The 14,969-nt window shown below is 50.7% G+C and overlaps 1 protein-coding gene across 1 annotated transcript in view; it reads right to left on the bottom strand.

Annotated features, from left to right (window-relative positions):
- LOC135892976 (uncharacterized) overlaps positions 1-14,969 on the bottom strand; it is a gene marked incomplete at its 5' end in the record, with an annotated part of 270,703 nt that overhangs the window by 253,074 nt on the left and 2,660 nt on the right. Inside the window, 3 exon segments of the mRNA XM_065420759.1 lie at positions 79-408; positions 2,629-2,958; positions 4,399-4,425. Of these exon segments, the coding sequence (XP_065276831.1) occupies positions 79-408; positions 2,629-2,958; positions 4,399-4,425 (687 nt within the window).

The following is a 14,969-nucleotide window of genomic DNA, read 5'->3' as shown; positions in this document are numbered from 1 at the left end:
GGCTGTGAGAGGACAATGCCCCATAATAAGCTTCCCATCCTCCTCCCAGCAACATGCAGGGTGGCAGATGAAGGTTACCTGAGCACACAACACCGGCATCTTCTCCGTGGTCACAGTTACTGTCTCCCCAAGGCCGAGCCCTGCATTCGGTGAGGGCAGCTTCTTTCCCTGTGCAGTGAACGTCATCCAGCCAGATAGGGTCTGATCCTCGCCCAAATCGAGCCCCTCCTGGGGCTGATAAGGCCGTCCCACAGCCCAGCTCCCTGCACACGACTCCAGCATCAGTTATGTCCCAGCCGTCATCACACACGGTTCCCCACTGCTGGTTGTGAAGCACCTCGACTCTCCCAGCGCAGCGACTTGGGCCGTTCACCAGTCGGAGCTGAGCCACTTCTGAGATACCAGAGTCTGCAAACACCCCAAGGGAATAAACACTCAGGGAGGTTCCTGTGCATCTGATCCGTAGTGATGCTGGGGAACATAGTGCCTCCCACTGACAGGTCTGAACAGCCTGTTAGGGGTTCACTCCCTGTCATTTATGGCAGTTAACTCACACAATCAACTCAAAAAAATTATCGTGATTCAAAAAATTAATCACTATTAATCGCAGTTTTAATCACACTGTTAAATAATAGAATACCAATTGAAATAAATTAAATATTTTGGATGTTTTTCTATGTTTTCAAATATATTGATTTCAATTACAACTCAGAATGCAATGTGTTTTCACTTTACATTGTTACAGTTAAGGTTGTTTTATCTGGCCTGTTGGGGGAACGGGGGGGGGCGGGTGTTCCGGTAACTAATATATGGAGATATATCTATCTCATAGAGCTGGAAGGGACCCCAAAAGGTCATCATGTCTAGCCCCCTGCAGCAGGACCACGTACTGACTTTTGCCCCAGATCCCTAAGTGGTCCCCTCAAGGATTGAACTCACAACCCTGGGTTTAGCAGGCCAATGCTCAAACCACTGAGCTATCCCACCCCCTATAAAAATGAAAATGAAACTAAGAGGGAGGGAGTTTGGATGCGGGAGGGAGTGCCCTGCTGGGGGTTGGGGTGCGGGAGGGGATGTGGAGCATAGGCTCTGGGAGGAAGTTTGGGGGCAGGAGGGGGCTTGGGGCAGGCTGTTGGAGCATGGGATGGGGTGCAGGGTGCCGGATCCGGGGGCCAAACACATCGGACAGTGCCCCGCAAGCGGCAACTTGTCCCGGCTGCTCCTAGGCGGACGTGCAGCAGGGGGCTTGGCGCCCTCCCTCTGCCCGCAGGCGCCACCCCCGCAGCTCCCATTGGCCATGGTTCCCAGCCAATGGGAGTTGTGCAGCTGGCACTGGGAGGGGAAGCACGTAGAGCCGCCTGACGCACTTAGGAGTAGCTGGAGCCCGGGAAAAGTCGCCACTTGCGGGGAGCCATCCGAGGTGAGCAGCCCCTGTATCCAACACCCTGCACCCCCTCCCGTGTACTAAGCCCCCTCCCACACTCAAAGTCCCTCCCAGAGCCCTTGCTGTGCTCCCCCTCCTGCACCCCAAACCCCTGCTGGCCCTGCACCAACCGGTCTATAAACCAGCATTTCAATGAAGATCAGAAATGCCGATTTATAGACCTTTCCGGTTGGTGAAGTATCGGATAAAGCAGCTTTTACTGTATTTTGGATTACAAATATTACCACTGTAAAATGGTAAAAGAAGTAGTATTTTTCAGTTCACCTCATACAAGTCCTGTAGTGCAATCTCTCTATTGTGAAAGTGAAACTTACAAATGTAGTTTTGTTTTGTTGTTGTTGTTTTTTTGTTACATAACTGCACACTTACTTCTTGTTCAGGCAATTGCTCAGACAAACAAGTTTGTTTACATTTACGGGAGATAACGCTGCCTGCTTCTTATTTGCAATGTCACCCGAAAGTGAGAAGAGGCGTTCGCATGGCACTTTTGCAGGTGGCATTGCAAGGTATTTATGTGCCAGATATGCTAAATATTCACATGCCCCTTCACGCTTCGGCCACCATTCCAGACGACATGCTTCCATGCTGATAAAGCATGCTGGTGAAGCACTGGAATGGGTTCCCTAGGGAGGTGGTGGAATCTCCATCCTTAGAGGTTTTTAAGGGCCTGCTTGACAAAGCCTTGGCCAAGATGATTTAGTTGGTGTTGGTCCTGCTTTGAGCAGGGAATTGGACTAATTGACCTCCTGAGGTCCCTTCCAACCCTGATATTCTATGATTCTAAGACACCAAGTGAGTCTGACTAGAACTCAATGGTCACTGAGTGCCCATAGTGCTGTAGTTGGGTGCGGGGATCAGAGTGAGCAGAGGGGCTCTCACAGTGAGGTACACACCTCAGCTTGCAGCACGGTGCCCTAGCACTACGCTGGGGCATTGGGGTAAGCACTGACTCTGAGACAGGGCAGCCCCCTCCTGTGGTCCCCAAACTGCTCCCTGCAGCATGGCCCTTAGACACGACCTGGGGCTTTGTGGTAATGCAGGAGTCTGCAGGGAGAGCAGCCTCCGCTGAGCCCCAGCACAGCATTTTGCATCAGGGTCAGAACTCACTGTGAGGGGAGAGCGCGCCAGTGAGTCCCCGAACTGCTTCTCACAGCACTCACAGGGGCATGACGAAGGAGGGTTACCTGAGCACACAATACCGGCAACTTCTCCGTGGTGACAGTTATGGTCTCCCCAAGGCTTAGCCCTGCATTCGGAGAGGGCAGCTTCAGTCCCTGTGCAGGTAACCTCATCCAGCCAAATTGGGCCAGATCCTTGTCCAAATTGAGCCTAGCCTGGGGCTGATAACGCCGCCCCACAGCCCAGCTGCCTGCACACGACTCCAGCATCAGTTAAGTCCCAGCTGTCATCACACACGGCTCCCCACTGCTGGTTGTGAAGCACCTCGACTCTCCCAGAGCAGCGATTTGGGCCGTTCACCAGTCGGAGCTGAGTTAGTTCTGGGATGCCTGAGTCTGCAAATACCCCAAGGGGATAAACACTCAGGGATGGGCTAGAGGAAAGGAATATGCGGCTTTTCCCCTATAGTTTACTCTGGCTCCCATTCAGTCCCAGTGTGGCAGACTGGCTGGCTTAGGGGGACTGAGAATGGGACACTGGGGGGTCCCCTCTGGAGGTCACCAGCTCTGATCCATCCCCTGGCAGGGGGGAATGGCTGACTCGTGGGATGGAGAATGGGACACAGGGTCTTTCCCCCCAAAGGACTCTGGCTCCAGTACAGTCTGTGCAAGGTGGATGAGCTGACACAGTACATTGGGGGAAGGAGACCTGCGGCTTTTCCCCCGGAGGGCACCGGTTCCCATTTGGCCCCAGCTCAGGCAGTGGCAGTGGCTGGCGTTGGGGAAACAGGCACTGGGCTTTCACATCTGGGGCCCTGGGTCCAAGCTGGTAGTTAGTGGAAGTCACAGCCATTGCAGCTCTCTGATGCCCAAAATGTGAAATGAGCTGCTGGGGTTAATTCCCCTCCATGACAGGACAGGTGTGTGCAGGCCAGGCCAGCCCTCAGTCTGAGCGGCTCCCAGGCGAGGGGCAAAGGACATAACTGGTCAGGAGACTGAACTGCCCTTTACCGCAGCCTGGGCTCCCTCCCCGTCTGTGCCCCGATGCCCCTGCCTGACCGAAGCCAATAGCAGCAGCCTCGTGGGGCTTTAGTTCTGCTCCCCCAAAGCCTCCACTGGCCCTGACTGGGGCTGATTCAGCTCCTCTATATTCCACAGCATCCAGACAGACAGGGCCGGCCCCGTGCTAAACTGAGCACTGTCCTGTGGCGACGGCACCTCGGCAGTCCAGCTCCTGGTACCCCACCCCCACCTCTCACAGGCCCCAGCTGGTGTCACGGTGCCCCAGTGTATATACACAGAACCTCTATTTGCCCTTTGTGGGGGGGGGGGGGGGAGGCGGCACTCACCAGCCAGGGCTGAGCTAAAACAGCTCTAACAATAACTAAAGGCAAAAATATCTGTTGGGCAGATCATACCCCAGGGTAAATCTGGGCTCACCCCAGATTGATGCGGCTCAGGCAGCCACTGCCAGAGTCCAAATTTCAATCGGCCTTACTGGGCAAGGGTGAGCCCTTGAGATGCTGGATGGCTGGGGCATTTCCCCAGGTACCCAACAGCCAGGATGCCCTGGGCTCTGCTCACTCTGCCACACAGCCCACCTTGTTAACAATTCACTGGTGGGGAAACTGAGGGAGTGATGGGCTGAGACCACGGGGTGAGTCTGGAGGAGGCAGGATTTGAACCCAAGTCTCCAGTCCTACACTTGAACGACAAGATTAAATAACCTTAACTCTGCCCTTCCTCGCCCCAATTTATGAGATAGCTGCACACTGCAGCATGCACGCCACACATACGGACATACCCCCCACACCCTCTGCCTATGTTTGTATTTACCTGCCATGGGGAATCCTGTCATGGAAGCTGAAAGAAAGCAAAGAGATGAGGTAAGTCTCTGTCTCCATGGCTGGTCACCTTGGGGATCTCCAAACACTGGCTGATGTAAGCAGTGGCCTGAGTGAGCTCTCCCCTGCCATCTGTTGATGCATTGAGAGTAGGGTGACCAGATGCCAAGAACAAAATACCGGGATAACTGCCCAAGCAAAAAAAAGCCAGAATGCTGGCGAAGCAAAAAAACCCCAAAAACGACCGAGCCAAAATATCGGGACAAATGGCATCCCGACCATACATCCGTCGGGACGCGGGACAAACAGCTGAATATTGGGACAGTCCCAATTTTATCAGAGGTCTGGTCACCTTAACTGAGAGAGAAGACTCAGCTGCATGTTGTATTTCTATATTTCTACTGCCTCTCAGGGAGGTGGATTGCTTGCACCAATGGGAGAGCCCCTCCTGTCGGCATCGGTTGTATCTACACAGAAGTGCTATAGCTGCAGAGCTGCCACTGTGCCACTGTAATTTTTCAAGTGCAGAAATGTTTCAAGACCCCCACATCCTGCTCCCCTCAGGCCTGGCTTCCCCCCAACCTGGAGTGTGACAGCCCCACATGCTGTGTAATGGAGTGCTAAACTGCATTATACTGCTCAGCCACTAGGTGGTGATGTGTGTAAAATACCTTTTTTAAAGCTAACCTCAGCCATATCTGGCAGAGCATTAAAGGACCGTGGTGTGTAAAAGCAAGCTCTGTGACCAGTCCATGTCTGGTACAGAAGAACACGATGGTGTCCGGAGTAAACTAAGAACAGAAATAGAAGGAACAAAGCTACAAAGGTTGCAGGATCTCTTCACCATGCCACTCTTCAGTGCCCCAGAGAACTTCAGCTTTCACAAACTTCACCATGGACACACTGGAAACAAGATTTCACAAGATTTTACATTGCTGCCAAGCTACACAAAGAAACTGGAGAGACGCAGGTATCTTCTTTAATGTAGTCTATGGGAAGCTGGCAGAGGATATCTTTAAATCCTTTCACGTTACTGAAGACAGTCACAAAGGTGACTATGAAAGGGGTCTGCCTATGTTCGATGCATACTTTATACCTCAGAGAAACGCGGCTTATGGAAGAGCTTGTTTTCACCAGAGAACTCAAAAACTAGGGGAAAGTTTTGAATGTTTTATAAGAGCTCCGCATAGATAGGCTGAAAACTGTGATTTGGGGAATGCAAAGTTTGAAAATATCACAGACAAGCTGGTTATTGGATTAACAGATAAAAACCTTTCACAACAGCTACAACTGAAGAGAGATTTAACTCTAGCCACAGCTATTCAAATAGCAAACCAGTCTGAATTAGTCAAACAACAGAACAAAAGACAGGAACAACTTGAAAAACATGAAACTAGCTTAGGCAATGTCTACACTAGCACTTGCTGCAGTATAACTTATGTCACTCAGGGGTCTGAAAAAGCCACCCCCCAAGCGATGTAAGTTCCACTGACCTAAGCACCAGTGTGGACAGCACTATGTGGGTGGAGGAAGCTCTCCCACCGACATAGCTACCGCCGCTCACGGGGCTGGAGTAGTTAAGCCAACTGGAGAGCTCTCCCGTCAGCTCAGAGTGGTTACATTACAGCGCTTACAGCAGCATCGCTGCAGCTCCGCCGCTGTAAACTTCTAGTGTAGCTGTAGCCTTAGAAGGTTTAAACATGCTAGAGTGTTAAAGCTTATCATCATAATACCCCTGAAGCCAGGAGAGAGAACACCCAGGCTAAGAGGGACAAATGCCAGCCTACATGCACAAGGAAAAAGTCCTAGCCCAAGAGATGATGCATGTCCAGCCAGCAGCACATGGTGTAATATTTCCATGAAATATGGACAATTTGCAGCTGTTTGCAGCACCAAAATAGTTTGGGAGCTGACTCAGATTACAGACAACCAAGAGCCGTTGTTTCTGGGATCCGTCCATCCATCACTTGTGATGACATAGAGCCTGGCTGGAGAGTGAAACTGAGTGTTCATGGCAAGACAATTGACTTTAAAATTGACTCAGGAGCTGATGTCTCAGACATCTCAGAAGGGATGAGATGGGCTGTATGCTTGCTTGGTTTCTAAGTAAGCTTTGGGAGGCATTTGGTCAGCTTCTTTAGGAAGGAATTCGCCAGGTTAAGTACCTGATCAGGAAACACTTGGAAAACAATGCATCTTGGAATGCTCCAAACCACATAAGAAGTCTTCCTGGAGACATGCAAGATACCATGTGGACAATGGCTTCAGCCTGTAAAGACTGAGTCATGCAGGGACATGTGACTTGTCCAGGTGACTCCAGAACTCCATCTTGGAGCTGGACTTTGCATAGGAGGGAGGAGGGGGGTCTCCTCCCACAAGAGAGAGTCTATTTAAACCTGGGGGAGTCCCCTCCATCTTGTATTCAGCTGGCTAAAGAAGGAGCCTCTCCACCCCCCCAGGATACTTGAAAGAAACTGAAACAAAAGACAGTAACTACAGGGGTTGTGAGAGATTGCTGGACCCAGGCTAAAGGGAGATTAGCCTGTAAAAGGGAGCATTCTGGAACTGGTGAGGAACTTATCTGTATTTAGTTTGATTAGGCATAGATTTGCGCATTTTATTTTATTTTGCTTAGTGACTTACTTTGTTCTGTCTGTTACTACTTGGAACCACTTAAATCCTACTGTCTGTATTTAATAAAATCACTTTTTATTTAGTAATTTACTCAGAGTGTGTATTAATACCTGAGGGAGCAAACAACTGTGCATATCTCCCTATCAGTGTTATAGAGGGCAAACAATTTATGAGTTTGCCCTGCATAAGCTTTATGCAGGGTAAAACGGATTTATCTGGGTTTAGACCCCATTGGGAGTTTGGCATCTGAGTGCTAAAGACAAGCACACTCCTCAATCCCTCCCAGAGCTGAAGTCACCTGACATTGCTGTGACTAGCCCTGGAGATATTCTGAACTGCATGGGCCAGTTCACCACAGAAACAACTTACTAAGACCAAAGCTTTGCATTCAGAGTGCATGTGTTCAAAGAACCACAGACCAACAACCTTCTCAGATGCAGTATGGCAGCCGGAATAGGCCTAATGAGAAAAGTGGAAGAACTCACTGGAGGATTTGATGATATAACATAAAGTCTGCCTATGGAACTCTTTGTCAGGGGATGTTGTGAAGGCCAAAACTATAACAGGGTTCAAAAAAGAACTAGAGAAATTCATGGAGGATAGGTCCATCAATGGCTATTAGCCAGGATGGGAAGGGATGCAGCACCATGCTCTGAGTGTCCCTAGCCTCTTTTTGCCAGAAGCTGGGAGTGGACGACAGAGCATGGATCACTTGATGATTGCCCTGTTCTGTTCATTCCCTCTGAAGCAATTGGCATTGGCCACTGTTAGAAGACAGGATACTGGGCTAGATGGACCATTGCTCTTATCCAGTATGGCTGTTCTTATGGTCTTATGATATTGGGCTTTTGAAAGGAGATCCAGTACAAATCAACTTAAGAGACAATGCTGAACCATGCAGTGTACAGACACTCCCACCAGAGAGACCTTGAAGAGACTAGCTGCAGATTTAAGGATATTCAGAGGCTGTCATTACCCGGTAATCATGGACTGTTTTTCCAGGTATATAGAGATAATGTACTCGAAAGACATGTAACAGTGTTATTGAGAAACTGAAGTGCATTTTTGCTCACTTTGGTATTCCACAACAACTAGTGACAGACAACGGACTACAGTTCACAACAGCAGAATTTGTCATTCCAAACGAAATATGATTTTGATCTTATCATGAGCCTCCCACATTACCCCAAGCGAACGGAGAGGCTGAAAGAGCTGTACAGACAGCCAAGAAAATTCTACAGCAGGAAGACCCATTCCTTGCTTTTCTGAGTTACATATCAACACCGATAGCAGCTGCTGGATATAGTCCAGCACAACTCCTGATGCGAAGACAAGTCAGAATGACTGGTCCAACTTGGGAAAAGAGCCTATTTCCAAATGGACCTGACATGAAGAGAGTCGCCAAATCACATAAAAAGGCTAAACTGATCTTATTGTAATGGCATTAGGGGCAGGGGTACTGTAAAATGGCACCCTACCCCACCCTAAGTTATCTCGGTGGGACAAGAAGCAACCCATCTCTCACCAACCCCACCGTTACCCAAAGGAATAATCTGGGCCCAATTCACTGCCTGTGGGAAGAGATGGGACACTAGTAACTCCAGGGGACTTCCTTCCCCCTATTTACCTAGTGAGGCTACACCAGCAGGCCTTGCCTAAGGCTGCAACCCAATTACCACTTATCATCTGTGATGAAGCAGGGGGGGTTCTTGGTTTTTTCAATGGTTTGCATGCTGAGGGGGTGGGACTCAGTTTCCCTGTGTGTTACTGGTTTAATGAGGTGGTGGGAGAGGGAGCTTGTTGTTATAGAGGGCCAGCGAATGGCCTGAAGAATGGATACCCCAGCGACTGGTGACTTGGTGACCGGGAGGCCCAGTTTGGGAGTCACAGCCAGTTCTGGCTAGTGGGAGGACAATGGACTGCAGAGAGAGGACCCCGGTGACCTGTCCAGCTGGGTGCAGCCAGAGGGGAAACAAGGGATGGATGAGAGGAGAGGCTAAGAGAAGAGGAGGCCCAGGCGGCCTCTTTACCTGGGATAAAAGACAAAGGACACAGGGGGTGCTTGGGGGATGGTGATATCAGATGCGCAGCTGGAAGGAGGGGGCTTCTGGACTGGGGAGAGAGCAGCCAGAGCCACACTGGATGGAGGAGGGACCTAGATGCATTGTGCTGAGGGTTGCTAGGCACGAGGGCCCTGAGAACTGCCTGTGATGTGTTCAGACATTCAGTAATCCCTCCTGTTTTAAGCTGGCTGAGAGTGACTCCGGTCTAGAGATCAGGGTTGCATTATTACCTCTGGGAGGGAGGCCCCAGGGGTCCAGAGCGTGTAGACTCCCTCAGGGGTTCCACTGCGAGAGAGAGACATGCTGAGGGCTCAGAGAGGTGCGGTTCCAGGAGGCAGAGGGGCCTACGGCTGAGGGAGAATGGACACCCAAGGGAGAATGGACACCCAAGAATGGACACCCAAAGGAGAATGGACACCCTGAGGGAGAATGGACACCCAAGAAGGGCTGTTGCACAGAAGGGATTCCTCCCAGGGACCGTAGAGAGCCAAGAGAAAGTTCCAGTCCTGTGAGTCCATGACATCCTTCCTCTTATGGGACCTCACAGCTGCTCATGAGACCTCAGGACTGAACCTGAATGCTGGAGACTATGGCAAAGGGTTTCCAAATTGCCTTGTTCCTTCACCACAGTACCTCCTTCCCAGCTTCTCCTCTTATCCACGTCGGGTCCATCTGCACGCTGGAGAGCTCCCATTCAGCTACTAGATAGATTCCCAATGAGTAACATTCCCCTAACTGGAAAAGTAGCTGTATCCACATCTAAGCTATTAAAAAGGGCATACACACAAAACTACAACTCAACTACAACAGATTTATCTCTCTCAGGAACAGCCAAAACCTGGGAGAAAACTTGATAGCAGGCTACAGAATATACTAAGCAGCTGAAAGGTTTTAAAATATACTAAACAAATTGTCACACTGTGGCCTACACCCGGATGGGAAGCATACTGAACTCTTTACTCTGTATGTACACATACAAACCAACACACATTCAGCAGTAACAGTCTCTTCTCTGGGGTGCTGAAATTTGGCTCTTTGGTTTGCTAGCCCCAGAAAGGGGTGTGATGAGGGCGATGTTCCATCCTCCGGCTTATGGCTTCCCTTGAAGTTCCACACAAATTATTACAGCTGTGTCCAGACTTCCCCCCTTTTTTCTCTTTTTGAGCTAGCCCCACATCTTCTCCCCCAAGAGAGAGCGCGGTGGGTCACTAGATGTTGCTCCCCAGTAGCTTTTGTGAGTGATATAAACCCACCTCCTACACCGGTAAATGCCCCGGCCAAGTACTCACCGGGGCAGCAGGCTGCTCAGCCCCTGTAGCCAAGGGTCAACTGAAAAGGAGAGAAATCGAGAAAAGAAAAACCCGTCCTCCTCTGAGCCATGGACTCCCCAGCATGCTGCGAGGTGGGGCCGCCTTTGTCCAGGCTGTGCACGGCTAATGCAGGGGCCTTGCCTCAGGACCAGGTCAGACAAGCCTCTGTAGAGCCGGCTGCAGCCATCTGCCTGGCTCAGGGGCTCCCGGAAATGCCCCAGGCTGGGGTACTCATGGCTTCCTGCACAGCAGGTCTCAGGACAGTGTGTGTGTGTGGGGGCTGTTTCTGGAAACTCCCTGCTGCCCACTCACTCCCCCTCCCTGGGTCTCTGCCTGTCTCCTGATAAATAAATTAAATAAAAAAAGATAAATAAATTAATGGAGATATCCCATCTCCTAGAACTGGAAGGGACCTTGAAAGGTCATCGAGTCCAGCCCCCTGCCTTCACTAGCAGGACCAATTTTGATTTTGCCCCAGATCCCTAAGTGGCCCCCTCAAGGATTGAACTCACAACCCTGGGTTTAGCAGGCCAATGCTCAAACCACTGAGCTATCCCTCCCCCCTCACAGCGATTTCCTGACCCCCCCTCCCCAGTTCGCCCCTGCAGCCCGTGTCTCTTCTGCTGGGTTCGCTCCCCTCCATGGGGCTCTGCCAGGCTGGGCCTGTCACAGTGTCATGGCGTGGCCCTGTCCCCTCACCAACCCTTCTCCCACACCCCTCAGAAACACTCGTCTGACCCCTCATCCTCCTCACTGAACCTCACCCCACTCACCACTCCTCACCCCTCCTCCTGACTGATCCTGTCCCTGCCGCCCCACTGCCTCTCACCCCACTCGCCAGCACTTACCCCACTCACAGGCCCCACTCCTCTCATCAACCCTCACCCCGCCCCCTTGCTGGCCTCACCCTCTCAATGTCCCTGACCCCATCCTTCACTGCTCCATGACCCACCCCCCACAGCAATCCTGGTTCTGTCCCCGCACTGTTCCTGGCCACATTCACTGGCCCCACTCCCATCACTGAACCCAGCACCACCTCCCTAGCTGACCCTGTATCCACTCCCCTCAGTGACCCTGTCCCTGTCCCCTCACACTGACACTCACCCTGCCTGCTTCACTGACCATCGCCCTGCCCTCTGACCAGCCCTGGCCCCATCCCCTCACCAACCCTGGCCTGGCCCCCCATGGACTATCACCCTGCCCCCCTCACATACTCTCACCCTGGGCCCTGCCCCAGCCTCTCATCAACCCTTACCCCTCCCCCTTGCTGGCCCCACCCTCTCAATGTCCCTGACCCCGCCCCTCACCATCCCTGGCCCCATCCCCTTACTGACCCTCGTCCCACTTGCTGGCCCCAGCCTTGCCCCCTTGCTTACTCCAGCCCCGCCCCACTCACCAGCTCCCACATATGTGGCTGGGTCTTTACTCAGCCCCTCCCACCCTCTCACATGGCTTTTCTCCCCCTGGCTCCGCCCCAGCTTCTCCCCGTGGGCTGCTCTCACTTTCTCCTTCCTCAGCATGCATGGAGGCTGGGATCTGAGCTGGGCTACCTGATTGGCCCGGCTGCCTGGTCAATCAGAATGACTTCGGGCACTGGCTACTATCCATTGGCACTAATCTGGAGTTCTCTGATTGGCCAGAGGCCCTCTCAGTCCCAGGGTCCCAACTGCTCCTTGACCTCTCCCCTCTCTCCTGACATGGGGAGAGGGCAGCCAAACAACCCACCCAGTGCCAGTGAGGGCAGCCGGCCCCTACACAACAGACACATTTACAAGAGCCATCACTCCGTTTGAGACCTGCTGCGTCTGGAACATGTTGACCGGGAGAGAAAGGATGGACGGCTCCAGATATCATCAAGGATAGATCACAGTGACCAAGACCGACATGGGGAAGTTCAACAGAAACCATCCACAGAGCAAACTGAACAGACGGCATATGCTGAACGAGAAGATGATGACTCAAGGATTCCAGAAGAACCACAGTCAGTCATTGTAACTAGCGGCCAGACAGATGGCCAAGCTGCTACTCGGCGTTTTGCAGTTAGGAGCCCAGGGTGGTTTAGAGACACTGGATAGACTGATCCATCCTAAATTTCACAGCCAGCATGACAGTGTGAACAAATGGCAGGAACATGGAACTTAATGGGGGAGATGGACTGGGATGTTAACCTGTAGCGCTCTGCTCAGCCAATGAGTGGTGCTGTGTGTAACATCCCTTACGGAGCCGAACCTCAGCCATAACTGGCAGGGCATTAAAGGATCTAACTATGAATACAGCTGAGGTGGATGAGCAAGTTCTGTAGCCAGACCACACCTGGGACAGGAGCATGACACCCTGCTCCCCCCAGGTCTGGCCAGGCCTAGCACTCTCCCCAGTGTGTGTGTGTGTGGCGGGGGGGGGAGGGGGCGGGACAGTTACGGTGAGTGACCTCCAACTGCCTCCTCAGTGTGTGTGTCTATGGGGGGGGGCAGTTAGAGCGTGTGAACTCCCTCTGCCCACCCAGTGTATGGGGTGGGGGTTGTTACCATAGTTACCCTAGTCCTCTTTCACAGGGCGTTAACTCAAATTAGGAACCTTCAGTTCACTCCAGCAGCGTCCACACAGCTCAGTCCGAGTGCAGCTCTTTGCTGAACTCTGCAATTCACACCCCTGCAGCTGGCTCTGTGAGCAGTGTAGACGTGCCCTGTTACTGGGGAGGGTGCGTCCTTCTAAAATGGGGGAAATTGGGTTTGAAAGTAGGAGCACTGGAATTTGAGCAAGAAGCCAGGATCGTGGGTGAGCTGATAATGGGTTTGGATTTCACTGAGGTTAATAAGTACACAATGAATCAATGTAATGTGTTCATTCTAGTGAACGAATTCTTCACCAGACTCGGGACCCCAGCAGTGCTGCTCTCAGATCAAGGGAGAAACTTCGAATGCAAAGTGTTTCTGCAGCTTTGTGAGATTCCAGGGGCTCCACAAACCTGCCCCAACCCCGCACACCCAGCGCAGTCTGATAGGATGATAGAAAGTTTCAATCTGATTCGGGGGTTTTACAGATTCATAGATTCCTAAACCAAAGGGGACCACTGTGATCATCTAGTCTGAGTCCTGTATAGCACAGGCCAGAGACCTGCCCTGAAATAACTCCTAGAATGTTTAGAAAAACATCCAATCTTGAGTTAAAAGTTAAAAGTGATGGAGAATCCACCACCATCCTTGGCAAATGCCTCATTCCAGCCTGAATTTTTCTGGCTTCAACTCCAGCTATTGGATCCTGTTCCTCCTTTCTCTGCTAGATTGAAGAGCCCATTATGAAATACTTGTTCCCCATGTAGATACTTACAGACAGTGATCAAGTTACCCCTTAACCTTCTCTTTGTTAAGCTAAACAGATTAAGTAGGTTTTCTAGTCCTTTACTCATTCTCATGGCTCTTCTCGGAGCCCTCTCCAACTCATCAACATCTTTCTTGAACTGGGGACACCAGAACTGGACACAGGATTCCAGCATTGATCATACCAGTGCCAAGTGCGGAGGTAAAATAAACTATCTACTTCTACTAGAGATTCCCCTGTTTGTGCATCACAAGATCACAGCAGCTCTTTTGGCCACAGTTTCTCACTGGGAGCTTGTATCCTGCTGATTATCCACCGTGACCCAGAAATTTTTTTCAGAGGCACTGCTTCCCAGGAGAGAGTGTAAGTATGTAAATATGGCAATGTTCTTGGTCCTTAGATGTATACATGTGCATGTAGCTGTATTAAAATGCATATTGTTTGCTTGCACCCAGTTTACAAAACGCCCCAATCTCTCAACCTGTCCTCTTCATTATTTACACTCCCCCAACTGTGTCATTGTGATGTTACTGATATAACCTGTAACCGTATAGATCATTGTTGCAACCACTGTTATATATTTTCATCAAATATTGTACAAAGGTTGTCATGTAAGGTGTCTATGGGAAGATTATGATTTGCTGATTATGATTATGCTATCTGTATGTGTGTATCATTTTTGTAGTTGAAGTTATGAATATTGGCTATGTACTTGTATCTCAATGTGTTTTGATTCTAAGTAGCCTCAGTGAAGCTTTTGGTCAGCTTCTTGAGAAAGGACTATTCTCAGTAAGTGCCCAGTCAAGAAACACTTAACTAACAATGAACTTTGGGAGATGCCAATCCACATCTGAGCTTTCCTGGGAACATACAAACTAACATGTAAACAATGGTGTCGGCCTGTAAAGAACTGAGTCATGCATAGACATGTGACTTGCCCATTTGACTCCAAACACCATCTTGCTGCTGTGATTTTCCACAGTAAGAACAGAGGGGTGTCCTTCCACGGGCAGAAAATAGAAAAGGCCCTGAAAACCCCTCCATCTTGTCTTCAGTCCTGCTTCTGACCTCTGGAGGGGCTTTGCTACAAACTGAAGCTCTGAAAAAAGGACTGAATGACCCATCCCAGCTGGGGATGTACTCTAGAGACTTGATTTGTAGAAGTTTATTCCATCACTGCTACAAGCCTGAACCAAGAACTTTGCCATTACTGTATGTAATTAATTCCATTTAACCAA

The sequence above is a fragment of the Emys orbicularis genome, chromosome 21, assembly GCF_028017835.1.
Source record: "Emys orbicularis isolate rEmyOrb1 chromosome 21, rEmyOrb1.hap1, whole genome shotgun sequence".
Taxonomy (NCBI): Eukaryota; Metazoa; Chordata; order Testudines; family Emydidae; genus Emys; species Emys orbicularis.
Note: the sequence above shows the minus strand (reverse complement) of the source record. Positions and strands in the feature narration are given on the sequence as shown.